This window comes from Triturus cristatus, chromosome 4_2, assembly GCF_964204655.1.
Source record: "Triturus cristatus chromosome 4_2, aTriCri1.1, whole genome shotgun sequence".
In the NCBI taxonomy this organism is placed as follows: Eukaryota; Metazoa; Chordata; class Amphibia; order Caudata; family Salamandridae; genus Triturus; species Triturus cristatus.
Genome location: NC_140586.1, coordinates 672,693,842 through 672,708,658, shown reverse-complemented (window position 1 = coordinate 672,708,658; position 14,817 = coordinate 672,693,842). Strand labels below are relative to the sequence as shown.

The 14,817-nt window shown below is 46.7% G+C and overlaps 1 protein-coding gene across 1 annotated transcript in view; it reads left to right on the top strand.

Annotated features, from left to right (window-relative positions):
• The window catches only part of HOOK1 (hook microtubule tethering protein 1), an 859,473-nt gene that overhangs the window by 579,618 nt on the left and 265,038 nt on the right, over positions 1-14,817 (top strand). The window contains exon 12 of the mRNA XM_085602484.1: positions 10,885-10,995. Coding sequence (XP_085458610.1) covers positions 10,885-10,995 — 111 coding nt within the window. The remainder of the gene's footprint in view (positions 1-10,884; positions 10,996-14,817) is intronic.

The following is a 14,817-nucleotide window of genomic DNA, read 5'->3' as shown; positions in this document are numbered from 1 at the left end:
CAAAGTAAAACAGTTACCATCACTGTTTTTATCTAACGGCAAAATGCGCCCAAACACCCAAGTGTCATGTCTTCAAGGTTTCCATAACCAAATGTCAATGTGAAAAGTGATTCCATATAGTTTCAGCAGAACCATCAGTATTGTCTAATAAAGAGGGGTGAATTCACCTCAACAAACTTTTTTTGTTCATCAAAGGTATGTCGCACACAGAAATCCTTTTTTCAAGATGTTTATTTTCACAGTGCCAGTCTGTCACCGATGCGTTTCAGCCACACAGGGTCTTTTTGAAAAAGGCCCTGTGTGACCGAAACATGCCGGTGACAGACTAGCTCTGTAAAAATAAACATCTTGAAAAAACTATTTCTGTGTGCGACGTACCTTTGATGAAAAATTGATCCAGGCCTTGGTTTTGGCCTCACGTCTGCACCCGCTGCTGAGCGCTCTGGCATCTAACCACATTGTTTGCTGATATATATGTATATATATAATATGCATATATTTCAAATATACACACATGTATATAAAATTGTTTCATTTGAAATACTTAAAAACATATAAAATAAAATGTTCATGACAAAGAAAATGTACCTCCAATTTGTTTTTGAACATAGCTTTTATTTTCAAAGGGAAAAAGGCAAGGTGATAGCAGGCAGGTTAGCCTAGAATGCTCCATATAGAACACTCAGAAAAAACTGGTGCCGTGCCTTTTAGACCTCCAGGCTCCCATCATACCCCACAGGTGACAGTTAGGTCAGGTATTTTTGACGGCGTATTACATTGTATTCATACCATTATTTACATGGTATTTGTCCGGGAGCAGGGCGGGTTGCTTATGACTTTAATAGGTATAGCACTGGAAGAGAACTAGGATTACAGCTAAGTAACTTATCCTTCTCTTCCTGGGGATACTCATCAATAGTCATAAGCACTGAATAGAGTAGCAAGCCCATTCCTGGACCCTGCGGATGAATACCTGCGTTAAACAATTATCCAAACAAATTCCTCAAAGATGCTTGCCCAAACTGAGCATCCGCTTGAGTATTAGAATCTAGGCAGTAATGGCGGGCAAAGGTGTGAACCGACCGCCCTGTAGCTGCTTTGCATATCTCCTGAATAGGTACATTTTTAAGCAGCGCTGTAGTAGCCGCTTTATCTCTGGTAGAGTGAGCCCTTGGCTTGCCAGGAAGCTGTTTATGAGCTAACTGATAGGCTAATGTGATGCAAGACACTATCCATCGAGCGATGGATCTTTTAGAAGAGGGAAAACCAGTGTGCATTGGACCATAGTTAACAAAGAGACGGTCAGACTTCCTTATATCCTTAGTTTGATCCAGATTGAATTTTAGCACCCTTTTCAGATAAAGTGAATGCAACGCTCTTTCAGGAGGCATGTTAGGATTAGGAATAAATTTGGGTAGAGTAACAGACTGATCAATATGAAAGTCTGAAGTCACTTTAGGTAGGAAACTCATGACCACTCGATTCGCATGGAACATGAGATAAGGCTCTTGAGAGCATAAGGCCTGAATCTCGCTTACCCTATGAGCTGAGGTAATTGTCACTAGAAAGCGAACTTCCAAGAGAGGTGCTGTAGAAAAGCCTTGTGGTTGGGTTCAAAAGGAGGACATATTATTTGGAAAGGACCACATTAAGTTCCCAGGTAGGGGAAGGTAACCTAATTGGAGGGTAGACCTTTTTTTGCCCTTCCAGGAAATCTTTAACAACTAGCATTTGAAAGAAGGAAGCCATAGTAGGATACTTCCTATAAGCTGTAATTGCTGGCAGATGTACTCTGATAGAGGACAATTTTAAGCCTGCTTTAGCTAGGTTCAAAAGATATGGTAAAATAACCTGTTCTTGACCCCTGATAGGGTCATTATCATTAGCTGTACACCATAAATAGAAACGCTTCCATTTGAAAGCATATGACTTTCTCGTCCAAGACCTTCTCGCTTCCTTTAAGATCTGCATACAGTCTTGCAAGAGGACTAGGTGATCATATTGTAAGACCTCAGGAGCCATGCTGTCAATCTCAATGACGGGCGGTTGGGATGGAAGACCTTCCCTCCTGACCTGGTTAGCAGATCCGGAAGGCATGGCAACCTCCTCTGCTGTCTCTTGGATAGGTGTAACCGGTCTGTGTATCACCACTGGCGAGACCAATCTAGTACGATCAGGATCATTTCCGTCCTGTATTTGTGGAGCTTGTTGATCACCAGTGGTATGAGAGGGACTGGTGGAAAGGCATACAGTAATTTCTCTGTCCAGTCGATCAACAGTGCATTCCCCCTGGAGTCTGGTTGGGGCTACCTGGACGCGATGGCGCGGCATTTTGTGTTTGCCGTGTCTGCGAATAAGTCATTGTCTGGAGAACCCCTTGTCCGAAAAATGTCTTGTGCTATTTCGTCTTTCAGCACCCAGCCGTGTGCTTCGACAAAGTTTCGGCTTAGGTCGTCTGCCTGTGTACTGAGGGAGCCTGGAAGGTGGCCTGCAGATATGGACATGTTCCTCACCAGTTGCCATTACCAAATTGCTTGAGCCTCCATAGACAGAGTCTGGATCTGGTCCCTCTCTGCTTGTTCAGGTAATGCATTGTTGTGGTGTTGTCCGTCTGAACCAACAGGGAGCGCGACTCTATGGACAGAAGAAAGCTTTGAGAGCCAGATGCACAGCTCTGCGTTCTAACATGTTGATGTGGTAAGTTTTCTCCTTGTCCGACCACATCCCCTGTACCTGAAAAAATCCCATGTGAGGGCCCCAGCCCTGGAGAGATGCATCTGTGACGATACTCTGTTTGGGAATTTCCAGATGGAAAGGAACTCCTTGCCAGAGATGAGACCGTTGCATCCACCATCTTATTGAGATTTGGACTGAGTGAGGAAGTGTTATGGTGTCCTCTTAATCATTGGAAGCATGGGACCACTGGTCCTCTAGCGTTTGCTGTAAGAGTACCACTACAAGCGGATATAACGACCTAGTAGAGCAGATGCGCTTGCCACCTTCATGAAAGAGGCAGAGGTGTTGCACATTCTCTTTCCAATGGCATCTGTGGCTTTGCTGTCCTTGTCAGGGGGAAAGGTAGATGACGAGGCCCTTATGTGACCTTTCCTTGCAGCCGATACAATGACAGAGTCTGGTGGTGGGTCAGACCTCAGAAAAAAAGGGTCCTGCTCTGGAGCCCTGTACTTTTTTAATATCCTCGATGGCGCCACTCCCACTGAAGCCGGTGTCAGGAAAGTGTGGAGAGCCGGTTCCAGCAAGCCATGCACCAAGGGGAGAAGAGGTCTAGTGGAAGACCTGTGATGCAGAGTCTCGAAAATTACAGATGTTGATGGAACAGCTGTAGGCATTTCAATGTTGAGCTTCGAAGCCCCTCTGCACAACACCTCGTTAAATGTAATAATATCCACTGGCGACACTCTAGCCTGTGGAGTGGATGTCAGAGTCGGAGAGTAATCAGCCTTTGATGATGATGATTCCGAAGACCATGAAGAAGGCCTGTGTCATCGCTCACTGGTTGAACTGTGCCTAGACCTGGAATGACAAAGGGGAGATCTTGATCTGTGTCTCCTCGATGCAGTGGACTTCTGAGGTGTAGTATGTTGCACTTGCCTGTCAGGCGAATGAGAAGTCGAGTATATTTGTGAGTAATCTGAACCAGTGGTAGTTTTCTGCATCTTCCATTTCCTTTCACTCTCCAACCATCTTGGGGAGAGGTTAGTCGGATGTGTATGATGCACTGGAACCAGAGAGACCTCCGGCGTTACCTGGACGGTTCGCAGTTCTGGAGTGGATGAAGCACTCCTCAATGCTAGCTCTTTACCAGTCAGATAATGGATCTTCCTTGACGTCGACGGATCCCTCGACATTGACACTGGTGAGCGATCTGTTCTCTGCCTCTTGGCCGGTGGAGACCTATGAGTGGAAATATGCCTCGACGTCGACCTCCTGGATGCCGACCCCACCGGTGACCTTCTCGACATCGGAAATGATCTTTTTCTCGACGTCGGAGGTGACTTCCTCGTGGGTGACTTCCTCAACGCCCACCTCCTCAACAGTGATGCTCGTCATGTCTTCGGTGGCGAAGCAGACGAACGGCTATGAGTGCGTGCGGGGCTTGGTGTTGATGTTCTATGTACCTTAGATGTCGGTGGTGTTCACGACATCGGCGCCGAGGTTCTCGACGGCGACCTCACCTGTCAGCGATGTGTCTTTGATGTTGAGCGTCTGTCTTCCACCATCGTAGACAAGCCTGACTGGGACTGCCTGAGAGAAGGTGTCGACGTCGGTCGGTGAGAAGTCTTACCTGTACCTGTATTAACCCCCTTCCACGGCGAAACAGTCTTCGACGTCAGTCTCGGCACTGGGGATTTTGATGCTGAAGAAGAGCATAAGGGTATTCTTGACGTCGACCTTTCCCTCGATGGCGAATTTGACCCATGTCTTTGTTTTTCGCCTTTTTTCTGGTGCTGTGGTCTTCTTTGAGAGGAGGGCTCTTTAGAGGAATATCCTTCCTTGCTGATTTTCCTCTCCTGCATTGCATGAAGCTTTATCTTCTCCCTTTCAAAACTGCCTTTTATTTCCTCTGCTCATCCCTGTTTTCCACTTCAAATCAGAGAGATTCTCAGTGGATCATTCCACAATCTTGTTGGAAGCAGTCAACTTTCTACTAGCCAAGGGTGCCATTGAGTAGGTGCTGGATTTCGGAGAAAGGATAAGTGTGTTATTTGTGCTATTTCCTTGTGCAAAAGAATGATGGAGGCCTCAGGCATAGGCCTGAGGCCTCCATCGCCACTGAATGCCTTTCTGAGGAAAGACTAATTCAAAATGCTTACCCTGTCTTAGACTATTTCTGCACCATCGCTCTCCGCCTTCCCCCCGTCGTTCGGCTGACATGACGCGGGACTCAGAGCGTCATTGCTCTATGGCTCTATCTCCCACGCCTGACTTAGGGGCGACTCCGGGCCTCCCCCGTATCCGGGAGCCTGGGTGTCCACTGCCTAGCTTCTTACATTCTACGAAGCCCTCCACCATGTGTTTGGCAGGCCAACTCCGCTGGAGCGCCTTTGGGCTCTGCAGAACTGGTTGGGGGCCCTGGTCCGTCGATGCTGGCGGCTCTGACACCAGAGAGCCCCCATGGATCCAAGCCTGGATCTGGATCAACACCAGTCAACCTTAGTCAACCTTCCCTGACAACGTCCCCGGCACCGGCGTGCCCCTGGCCGATGCCGTCCCCTACTCAGGGCGTTACAACAAACAAATGATGGACGGAATGCTGACAATGCAGACATTCTCCCCCAGTCAAGAGATCTGGGTTAAATCCATCGTTCTTGGGCAAGGCTTGGCAGTTCGGGCTGGACTGTTCCCATGAGGCACAGGGTCAGACTGATTTGCATATGGCCATGTCTGAACTGGGGTGGCAGAGTGGGCTAAAGAACGGTGATGGATCAAACCCAGATCTGATGACTGGGTGTGAGTGTTTGATTGGGTCTGATGCTCCGTCCATCACCACCCCCTTTTGTACCGCTTTGTCCCCTACTCAGGAGCCGGACAGAAGTCTGCCGACATCGAATCTAACTTTCGTTGCCTGTTTCATCCCAAGTGTTCTATATCGCCCTGAGGGTGGTGATAAGGACTGGGAGGGATCGCTGGACCCTTTGATAGACCAGCTGAAAGAACCAGACTGGAGAGAGGAATTCGGTGACACCAGTGGTCTGAAACTTCCCCAGACATTGGCATGCTTTCTTCCCCTACTGTGGCTACGGAGGAGGGAGCGTCCTATACAATGGTGGTGCGTAGGGTAACTGAGGCCTTGGGCCTGGAGCTCCCTACAGTGGCAGTCAAGACTTATCTCCTGACGGAGGTGCTTCAAGCGGCGGCAACTTCCTTTGAACCCCTCTTGCCCTTTAATGAAGCCCTCACGGACGTCCTTCTGGGCCCTTGGTCAAAGCCCAGCACAGGGGCTATTGTGGAATGGATGCTTGCCCGCCACCACCTCCCAGCCCCAGCAAATCCCATTTTCCTCACCCAACACCTTTCACCCGAAAGCTTGGTGGGCCAAGCCTCTTCTTCCAAGGGCGCATTCCCTTCTGCACCCCCAGACAGGGAATCCAAGAAGCTGGATCATCTTGGGAAGCACATGTTCTCTTCCTCCAACTTGGCACTGTGGTCTGTGAATACTCCATGCCTCTTAGACCGATACTCCCATACCATCTGCATCTTGCACTGGTGCTGCCTCAGTACCCAGAGGAGGCCCGGGCCGTTCTCTCTCAAGGAGTGGCAGATAGGAGAGACGCAGCAAAATTCACAATCCGCTGTGGACTGGATACTATCGACTGACAGGGCAGGACGATTGCCACATAAGTAGCCCTTCGGTGCTACGCCTGGTTGAGAACGTCTGGTTTTTCAGGGGGTGTTCAGTCAACTCTGCTGGACATGTCCTTCGATGGCCGTCGCCTTTTCGGTGACAAGGCAAACTCGGTCCTACAGAACTTTAAGGATTGTCGGGCTATAGCCAGATCCTTGGGCCTCTCTGCATCCCCACAGTCTCCTGTTCACTCCTTTCCTGGCTACGGAAGGGGCAACCCACCACGTCCGGCCCAGTCAAGCCACTGGTCCACTCAAGCTACCCAGCCCCTGCATGGCCACCGACGTGGGACCCAGTGACGCGGGTCTGGGAACCAGCGGGCTGGCCTGTCCACCCTTTCCCCTCCTGCAGCATTCGCCAACCTCGCCTAGTCTGACCTTTCAGGCCCATCAAAGGCCAGCGGGTGGCAGGATTTGCCATGACCTCCCCCACTGGCAATCCATCATGTCAGACAGGTGGGATTTGCAGATAGTCCAAAGGGGCTACTCCCTCCCCTTCAAGACTACCCCTCCCTCCATGCCACTGTCTTCAGATAGCATTTCAGAGGATCATTTGGTGCTTTTCCAACAGGAAGTCTTAGCTCTCTTGGCCAAGGGAGCTATTGAGAGGGTTCCTGCACCAGAGGTAGGTCTTGGTTGCTATTCCTGCTACTTTCTGGTGTTCTAGAAGGACAAAGGCCTGCGTCCTATCCTGGACCACAGGACCCTCAACCGCTTTCTCCGGAAGGAGAAGTTCAAAATGCTAACCTTGGCTCAGGTCCTATTTGTCCTTGACGCTGGAGACTGGATGGTGGTGTTCGACTTGCAGGGCACTTATTTCCATGTCCCCGTCCTACCAACCCATAGAGGTTACCTACGGTTCACGGTAGGCCGCGAGCATTTTCAGTTCACCGTGCTCCCTTTCGGCCTTACCAGTTCCTCATGGGTGTTCACGAAGGTGATGGTGGTGGTTGCAGCTCATCTGCGCAGATGAGTGGTCCCAGTCTTCCCCTATCTCGACGACAGGCTGTTGAAGGCGGGCTCGTCCCAGGATGTCGTCTCCCACCTCCAGACTACGGCAGACCTCCTGCATTCGCTAGGGTTCACTATCAGCATGCCGAAGTCACACCTGACTTCCTCTCAGTCACTCCCTTTCATCAGAGATCTTCTGGACACAGTGCAGTTTCGGGCCTATCCTTCCGAGCTGCGAGTCTGGGATATTCGGGCTGTGATACCGATGTTTCAGCCTCTGTCCCGAATTCCGGTGAGAATGACCCTGAGGCTGCTGGGCCTCATGGCCTACTGCATCCTGCTGGTGAATCATGCCAGATGGCATATGTAGTGGGACCTGAACTTCCAGTAGGTGCAGCATCAGGGGAATCTTTCCGACTATGTTCAGATCTCGGAGGGAACTGCGCAACAACTGCAGTAGTGGTTAACAAACCAGGATTAGGTCAGAGGCAGATCCGTCTCCCTTCCCCAACCAGAACTCACGTGGTGACCGATGCATCACTCCTTGGATGGGGAGGCCACTTGGGAGAGGCAGAGATCAGAGGAGTCTGGTCTCCAGCGGAGTCTAGGCTCTATATCAACCTGTTGGAGCTCCGGGCGATGTGCTTGGCACTGAAGGCATTCCTTCCCTCCCTAAATGGGAAGGCAGTGCAGATGTTTACAGACACCACCACCGCCATGTGGTGCTGCAACAAACAGGGCGTGGTGTGGTCTTGGACCCTTTGTCAAGACATTCTTCGTCTTTTGACATGGCTGGAACATTAGGGCATGACCCTGGTGGTTCAACACATGGCGGATTCTCTGAACTCCAGAGCGGACCAACTCAGCCGTCGGTGCCTGGTAGATCACGAATGGTGCCTTCACTCAAAGGCGGCGCAACGTCTCTTTCAGCAGTGGGCAGAGCCTTGGTTAGATCTGTTCGCCACAAAGAGAGCGCGCAATGTCAGCAGTTTTGCACGTTGGAGTTTCCAAGGCGGCACTCGCTCAATGACGCTTTTCATCGCGAGTGGAGTTGCGGCCTCCTGTACGCCTTTCCGCCTGTACTACTTCTGCCCGGATTGCTGAAGAAGATCAATTGCGTCCGGGCCCAAGTCATTATTGTGGCACCGCACTAGGCACGTAGAATCTGGTACCCTGAGCATGGCTATCGATACTACGATCAGACTGCCCCTTCAGGAGGATCTTCTGTCGTAGCAGCAGGGGACGGTCCTCCACCCAAACCTGTCCAGCCTCCACCTCCTTGCGTGGAGATTAAGTGGCAACAGGTGACGGCATTTGACCTTCCTCCGAAGTCTGTAATGTCATCTTGACAGCCAGGCATCCCTCCACTAAGAAGGTATACACCTGTTGTGGCATGGTACACAGCAAAGCCTGTGGATCCCCTCTCCGCCCCTCTTTCTGAGGTTCTTTTGTTCCTTTTCTCTAAGGACCAGCAGGGCTCTGCTTTGGGAACTCTTAAAGGCTACCTGGCAGCCATTTCTGCTTTTCTTCGGCTCCCAGATCAGCCTTCTTTATTCAAACCCCCTATTGTAAGTAGGTTCTTTAAAGGCATTATTCATCTATTTCCTTCATTTCCCTTCATAATGCCTCAGTGGGACATGAACCTTTTTTTGACTTACCTTATGTGCGCTCGCTTTGAGTCCCTTCACAACTGTCCTCTTAGGCTTCTCACTCTGAAGACGGCCTTTCTTGTTGCCATCATCTCTGCTCGCAGAGTGAGTGAGCTTCAGGCTCTTTCTTCTAATCTCCCTTTCTTCTCAGTCCATCCGGACAAAGTGGTGCTTCGAACGAGCACCTTGTTCCTACCTAAAGTTGTCACTCCTTTTTACATCTGACAGGCTGTTACTCTGCCCACCTTTTTCCTGCCTCTACACCTTTCCAAGGAAGAGGACAGAATCCACAGTCTGGACCTGAAACGTGCTCTGTCTTTCTACCTTGACCCCACAAAGGATTTCCGGTTAGACAATCAACTCTTTGTTGGCTATGTGGGTGCCAAGAAAGGTTGGGCTGTGCAAAAGCGTATACTCTCTCGATGGATCGTCCTATGTATAAATATTTGTTACGCTTTAGCTAAAAAGGAACCTCCAGTGGGGCTGTGAGCTCATTCCACTAGAGCAACGGCAGGAGCTACTGCTTTGTCACGTGGAGTTGCCCTCATTGACATATGCCACGCGGCCATGTGAGCTTCTATGCACACGTTCACCAGACATTACTGTCTGGATAGTCAAGTCTGGAGAGATGGCTACTTTGCCCATTCTGTCCTCCTGGACTTTCTGGTGTGAACTTGGTTCGCAGTCCCTCCTCCGGGGTTGGTATTGCTGGGGTATCTATTCTAAGGTAAGGAATCTATAACTAATACTCTCTTTCAGATGAACAAGTTACTTACCTTCGGTAACAATGTATCTGTACCAACCGCCCCACCCATCCCCTCACTCTGCCAATTGACTTCTAGGGATAGGGACTCCCTTGCAGGGCCTAAGTGTGGCGCACCAATGGGTCAGTGTGTTTCATTGCTCTGCACTTCTGGCATGGAAAGTCATGTCAGAACTGACATCAGTATGCAGGGACGGCGTCTAAGTAGGCACTGCGACGTCATCCCGGCGACCACAACGACGGACGCAGAGTCAACCGACACCACCTACCGACGCACAGGGGTCCTGCTGAAGAAAAATTCTCTGGATCAAGTTTGCCTGGGGGGAATTCTAAGGTAAGGAATCTATATCTAATATGTCTCTTACAGATACATTGTTACCAAAGGTAAGTAACTTGTTCTTCAGTGACTTCAGTGATTCACCCTGACAAGGATTGTGGTTATTACTTGAGATAGGTACTCACCCCCCTCAACCAATACCCTAATTTCTTATAATCTGCATTCCAGAAGAAGAAAGATATGCATTAAAATGGGTTATAGAGGTACACAGTGATTTGAGATTAATAGAGTTTCTTTTGCTCGTTCATTTTCAGAACTACAGATCAGTTTCATTTCCGAGTTGGGAGAATAGTGTTTTTGTGCAGGCATTCCTTTATAATTCATTTAGTGGTTCCTTGGAGCATTATGTGGTCGCTAGCCATGTAGTCTTGCCCGCTCCCAATAGTGCATTTGTACAAAGTGAGGCTTGTCTACAAACATTACAAGAACAGAGGGCATTCACAGCACAGAGCTTAATGGTTCAGTTGAAGGCTTAAATAACTGGGTAAATAAAATCCCAAAGGTACAAATCGGACCTGTAATTCTGAAGATTAGGATTTGTTTACTGTTTTTGCCGAGTGACTTGGATTGTGCATGGTTCATGGAGAAATGATAACTAAATGCGAGACCATATCAACGTATTTGTTCACGGCGATTGGTACCAGTCCCAAATAAATTGTTTAGTCATTTGTGCCATGCAGCTGCTTAATCGGATATTAAGAAGTATGAATGCAATTGTGCATTAACGCATCTTTTTAGTTAACGAACTACTTAGAGGCTTGAAGTCTTTATACAACATCCATTCGGTGTTTGCTGTGTCTTCTGTTTCTCTCTAAAAGGTCGAAGATCTTCACAACAAGCTTTCAGTGGAATCCAAGAGGGCAGATACACTCGCATACGATATAAAGCGGCTTGAAGAAAAACAGGAAACATTGCTTAAAGAAAAAGAGGTAAGCTGAACCATATACTTGTCAGTCGTGTGATTACGATGTTATATGGGAGTGATGTATGTCATAATGTCTTTTATTCATTTTGCAACTGATTGTTCTTGTAATAGGCGTCTTGTACATCTATTACACAAGGAACTACTGGCATCGTCTCCCCTGCCACTACTACGTTTGTCATTCTCAAACTGTGGGTGGCGATCCACTAGTGGGTTGGAAGTTGATTTTTGGTGGGTCGTGAAAGTCCAAGAAATAAATAAAGATGTCTTTAATTCTGTATTTATCTTGTCACATTTGCTGCGCTTCAAAGATAGGGGGTCAAATGTCAGGCTATGTCTGCTGACAAATGGCTGCTTTTGTGTTTTAACAAGGAATTGATGTTTACAAACTCCTCTCACTTTGTAGTCAGAGAAAGAAGAATAAGGCGAATCATATGACAGTCTTGCCGGGGTACATGTTGTATGAAAGGAAAGGATGGAGAATATCATTTTTTGTTTCTCACAACAATATGTAAATAGCTGTAAGTGAACTGTACACATTCAGCATTTAGGAAAAAAAAAATGAAGCACATTTCTTTTGTAATTATCAAGTGTGATGGAAGCACAGATTTAAATAGGATCAAAATAAATCAAGACACTTTACTTATTGATGAACAAATGATAGCTACTCACTGAAACCCGTTTTCTTCACATTATCATTTGTGTGTAATATAGTTTTATCAGTAAAACTGCATATCTATGCCAAATTAATAGCCATTCCAACAGAAAATGTGCTTTTGTAAATGACAGTTCCCTGCCACACAATGCTTTAGTTACTTTAAAAAGCGTCTGTCTGCCTCATGTCTTTTGGAGCTGTGGGTGGGGAGGAGGGTCGCAAAGGTTTGTAGTTCTAATAAGTGGGTCTAAAAAGTTTGGGAAGCACTGTTCTATAGCAATCAATTAGAGCTTTAATTATAGAACTGCTGATTGAGGTTATTTGGCAAAGCACCCCGCCCCCCCTCTCCAAAAGTCAACTTTTTTTGTACTTCTTTGTTATGATGTGAGCTCTTGTCAGCTAATGCTGCTTTTAGCTAGATCTAAAAATTCTTTTTAAATTGATATAAAAACAAATCATGTGACCTCAGAAACAGTGATATTCCACAAAGGCGAAAAGTAATACTATCCTTTATAAACTGGCTACGTGTTAAGAAACTTTGAGCTAAGCGTGCTGACTTGCTGGTCGGAATTACTGGCCACAGTTTGCAATCAGAAACTTACGTTGTGAACTGAGCTATGAACTAATAAATTCGCCAATGGATTAAGAAGGCTGAATCTCTGTCCCATACTGTGTTTTGTAGAGGCTTAAGAAAAATATGAATTATATAATGACGGAACAGTGGATGAAGAAGGTTGACAGAAAGCCCCTTATAGGTATTGTAGTGTAATCATATTTAAATTGCATTTATATAGCCCATACTACTCCTGACAAGGTTATGAAGTGATTTACTCCAGGCAACATGCAGCTCTGGAACGCAACGTTAGTGGTTAATCCAGTTTTCATTGGCTATTGTTGGTTATAGGGATTAGTCTTGTGTGCTCAAGCAAACCATTACATGCAATAACTTCCAGGTTCTGTGTGGGAGATTAAATTAATAGGCGTTAAGTGTGATGATTAGTGGAGCCAGGGGTATGTGTGTTCACGCAGATGGTTGGAAAGGATCATTGTGATGTTTGAAGTGAGTTGTGGGCAATTTGCAAAAATACATTATTCATGATTACGGGAAACATGTGACTTAGAGAAGGTTGTGCTCAGAGAAAGGAGACATGGAAATGATGGAAGGGATGGAGAGGACCATTTGAAAAAAAGGAAAGATGACAATTAGATGTTTTGAGTTACGGTCAGTTTTCGTGCTGTATTTTAGAAATATAGGGTGTTTTATGAGATGGCATGCAAATTGAGTCTGCAAGACTGTAGAATGGAACACTGGTATTTGAATGTTAAGACAGTGCTATATTAAGTACTTTAGATTGCCCCCGGTCCTTGAGTGAACTTAATATCCTGCGGTACACCATCTCACAAAAGACAAACCTAGCTGTTTTCATTCATAAATATATCAGTGGTGTTATGCTTCAGAAAATTGGCCTAAGCCATGCACTGTTTTGTCTTCGGTAATAGTCTGTTCACCGTCAGGCTGGCGTTAATCCACTGTCTCAGCAATGAAAACTGGTCAGTCATGGGTTGGAAGCATAAAGTGATGTCTGAATGCATATATACGATAATCGTGAGAGCTTTAGATGGCGCTCAAAGTAAGCAGAGACATCAAGATCATAGCAGTGTGAACAATAGATAGGTAGCTAGTGCAGACATCAACAAGCATTGGCATAGCCAATAGGTCTCGCCTTTGGGACCTTGTAAGTATTTAGCCATGCAGCACATTATCCTAGGTGCTACGACATCTACAGATACTTTACGTGCCACTGGTAGACAGGGGTAGCTAGATTAGTGAATTAAGCTAGAAGGGGCTTGTACGGCCCACAAAAGAGTGAACAAGCTGCGAGTGCCCTTGAAATAGTAACAGACGTAATGGTGTGCTGGCGTGCGCTTTACAAATACGTTATGTTATGTCACACGCCTAAAAAATGAGACCAATGCCTGGCGTCATTGGTGTTTTTTTCCCCCCGTCTTATTTAATGATGCAGCTCAGTGTTCGGGATGCTTTACATCATGGCTAACAAACATTGGCAAAGCCAACAATTCTGAAAGGCGAGACCTACTGGCTTCGATAATACGTGTTTTTCAAAGCAAACCTTCTCCTTCCAAGCGACAGGTGACACTTTTTTCTACAAACGCCAAAATTACGTTTGCAACACAAAAAGGAAGTTACATCTGTTTACTGAAACCACCTAGCTTGAATACAATCTATTTTAAAAGGTTAACTTGGTGAATAGGCCTCCTTGTTTCGAACATTTTCTTTTTGTATAAAAACACCCAAATCACATTTTCGTGGAGAGCTTATCACAAACTTCAGTCTGATACCATTGGTATGAAGAACAAATATTTTGATCACGCTGAGATTGCTTACATTTTCAGATGTAATCGCCCGACAATTTTGCCTTTGGTGGCAATATAATCTGCACTTCTATATTTTTTGGATTGATGTTGATGCTCAGCGTCTGTAGGGTATCAAAGCGCTATGAAGTCGGTGAAACCCCGTTTCATACAAAATATACAACTTAAACAAATAAGGATGAATCCGGAGCCCACAAGCTGACGACTGCTTGTTAAAAATCATGAAAAATCGCGACCTTTTTTGGAACACAGACTGTCGAATAAAACGCATTGACATCCACAAGTCGTCTTCCGTTTGTTTGCAGCAGGTCCTCGTGAACAGTGGCCTTGTTTGTTTGTGCTGGTGCCTTTTCAGACAAGGGTTGTTTACAGTCATTGGGTGCCAGTACCCACTAGACTTCCGCTCTACCTGTCACCAGGTGCACCTGGCACTTCCGGAGGCGGAGACCCTTCCGTAGCTGAGACGGATGCCAAAGAGCCCTCTTGCAATCGTACATGTAGCTCATAGTGTATGCAGGATTGCTTCTTAGCACTTACACAAGATTGTATTATTCAGTACTAGGCTACTCATCTGTGGTAATACGAATAATAGGCCATGGCAGGATTAGAATCTGTCACCGGCAGGTTGCACACAAGTCTCAGCAACCAGTGCTCAACCCACTGCACTACCTACCTGTCTTAATGGGGAGTGAAGAAAAACACCTGAGAAATAAGTCTAAATATAACAACAAATGTTAAAATCTGATGCCATGTTCATGTACTCTTCAAGGGAAGACAGAA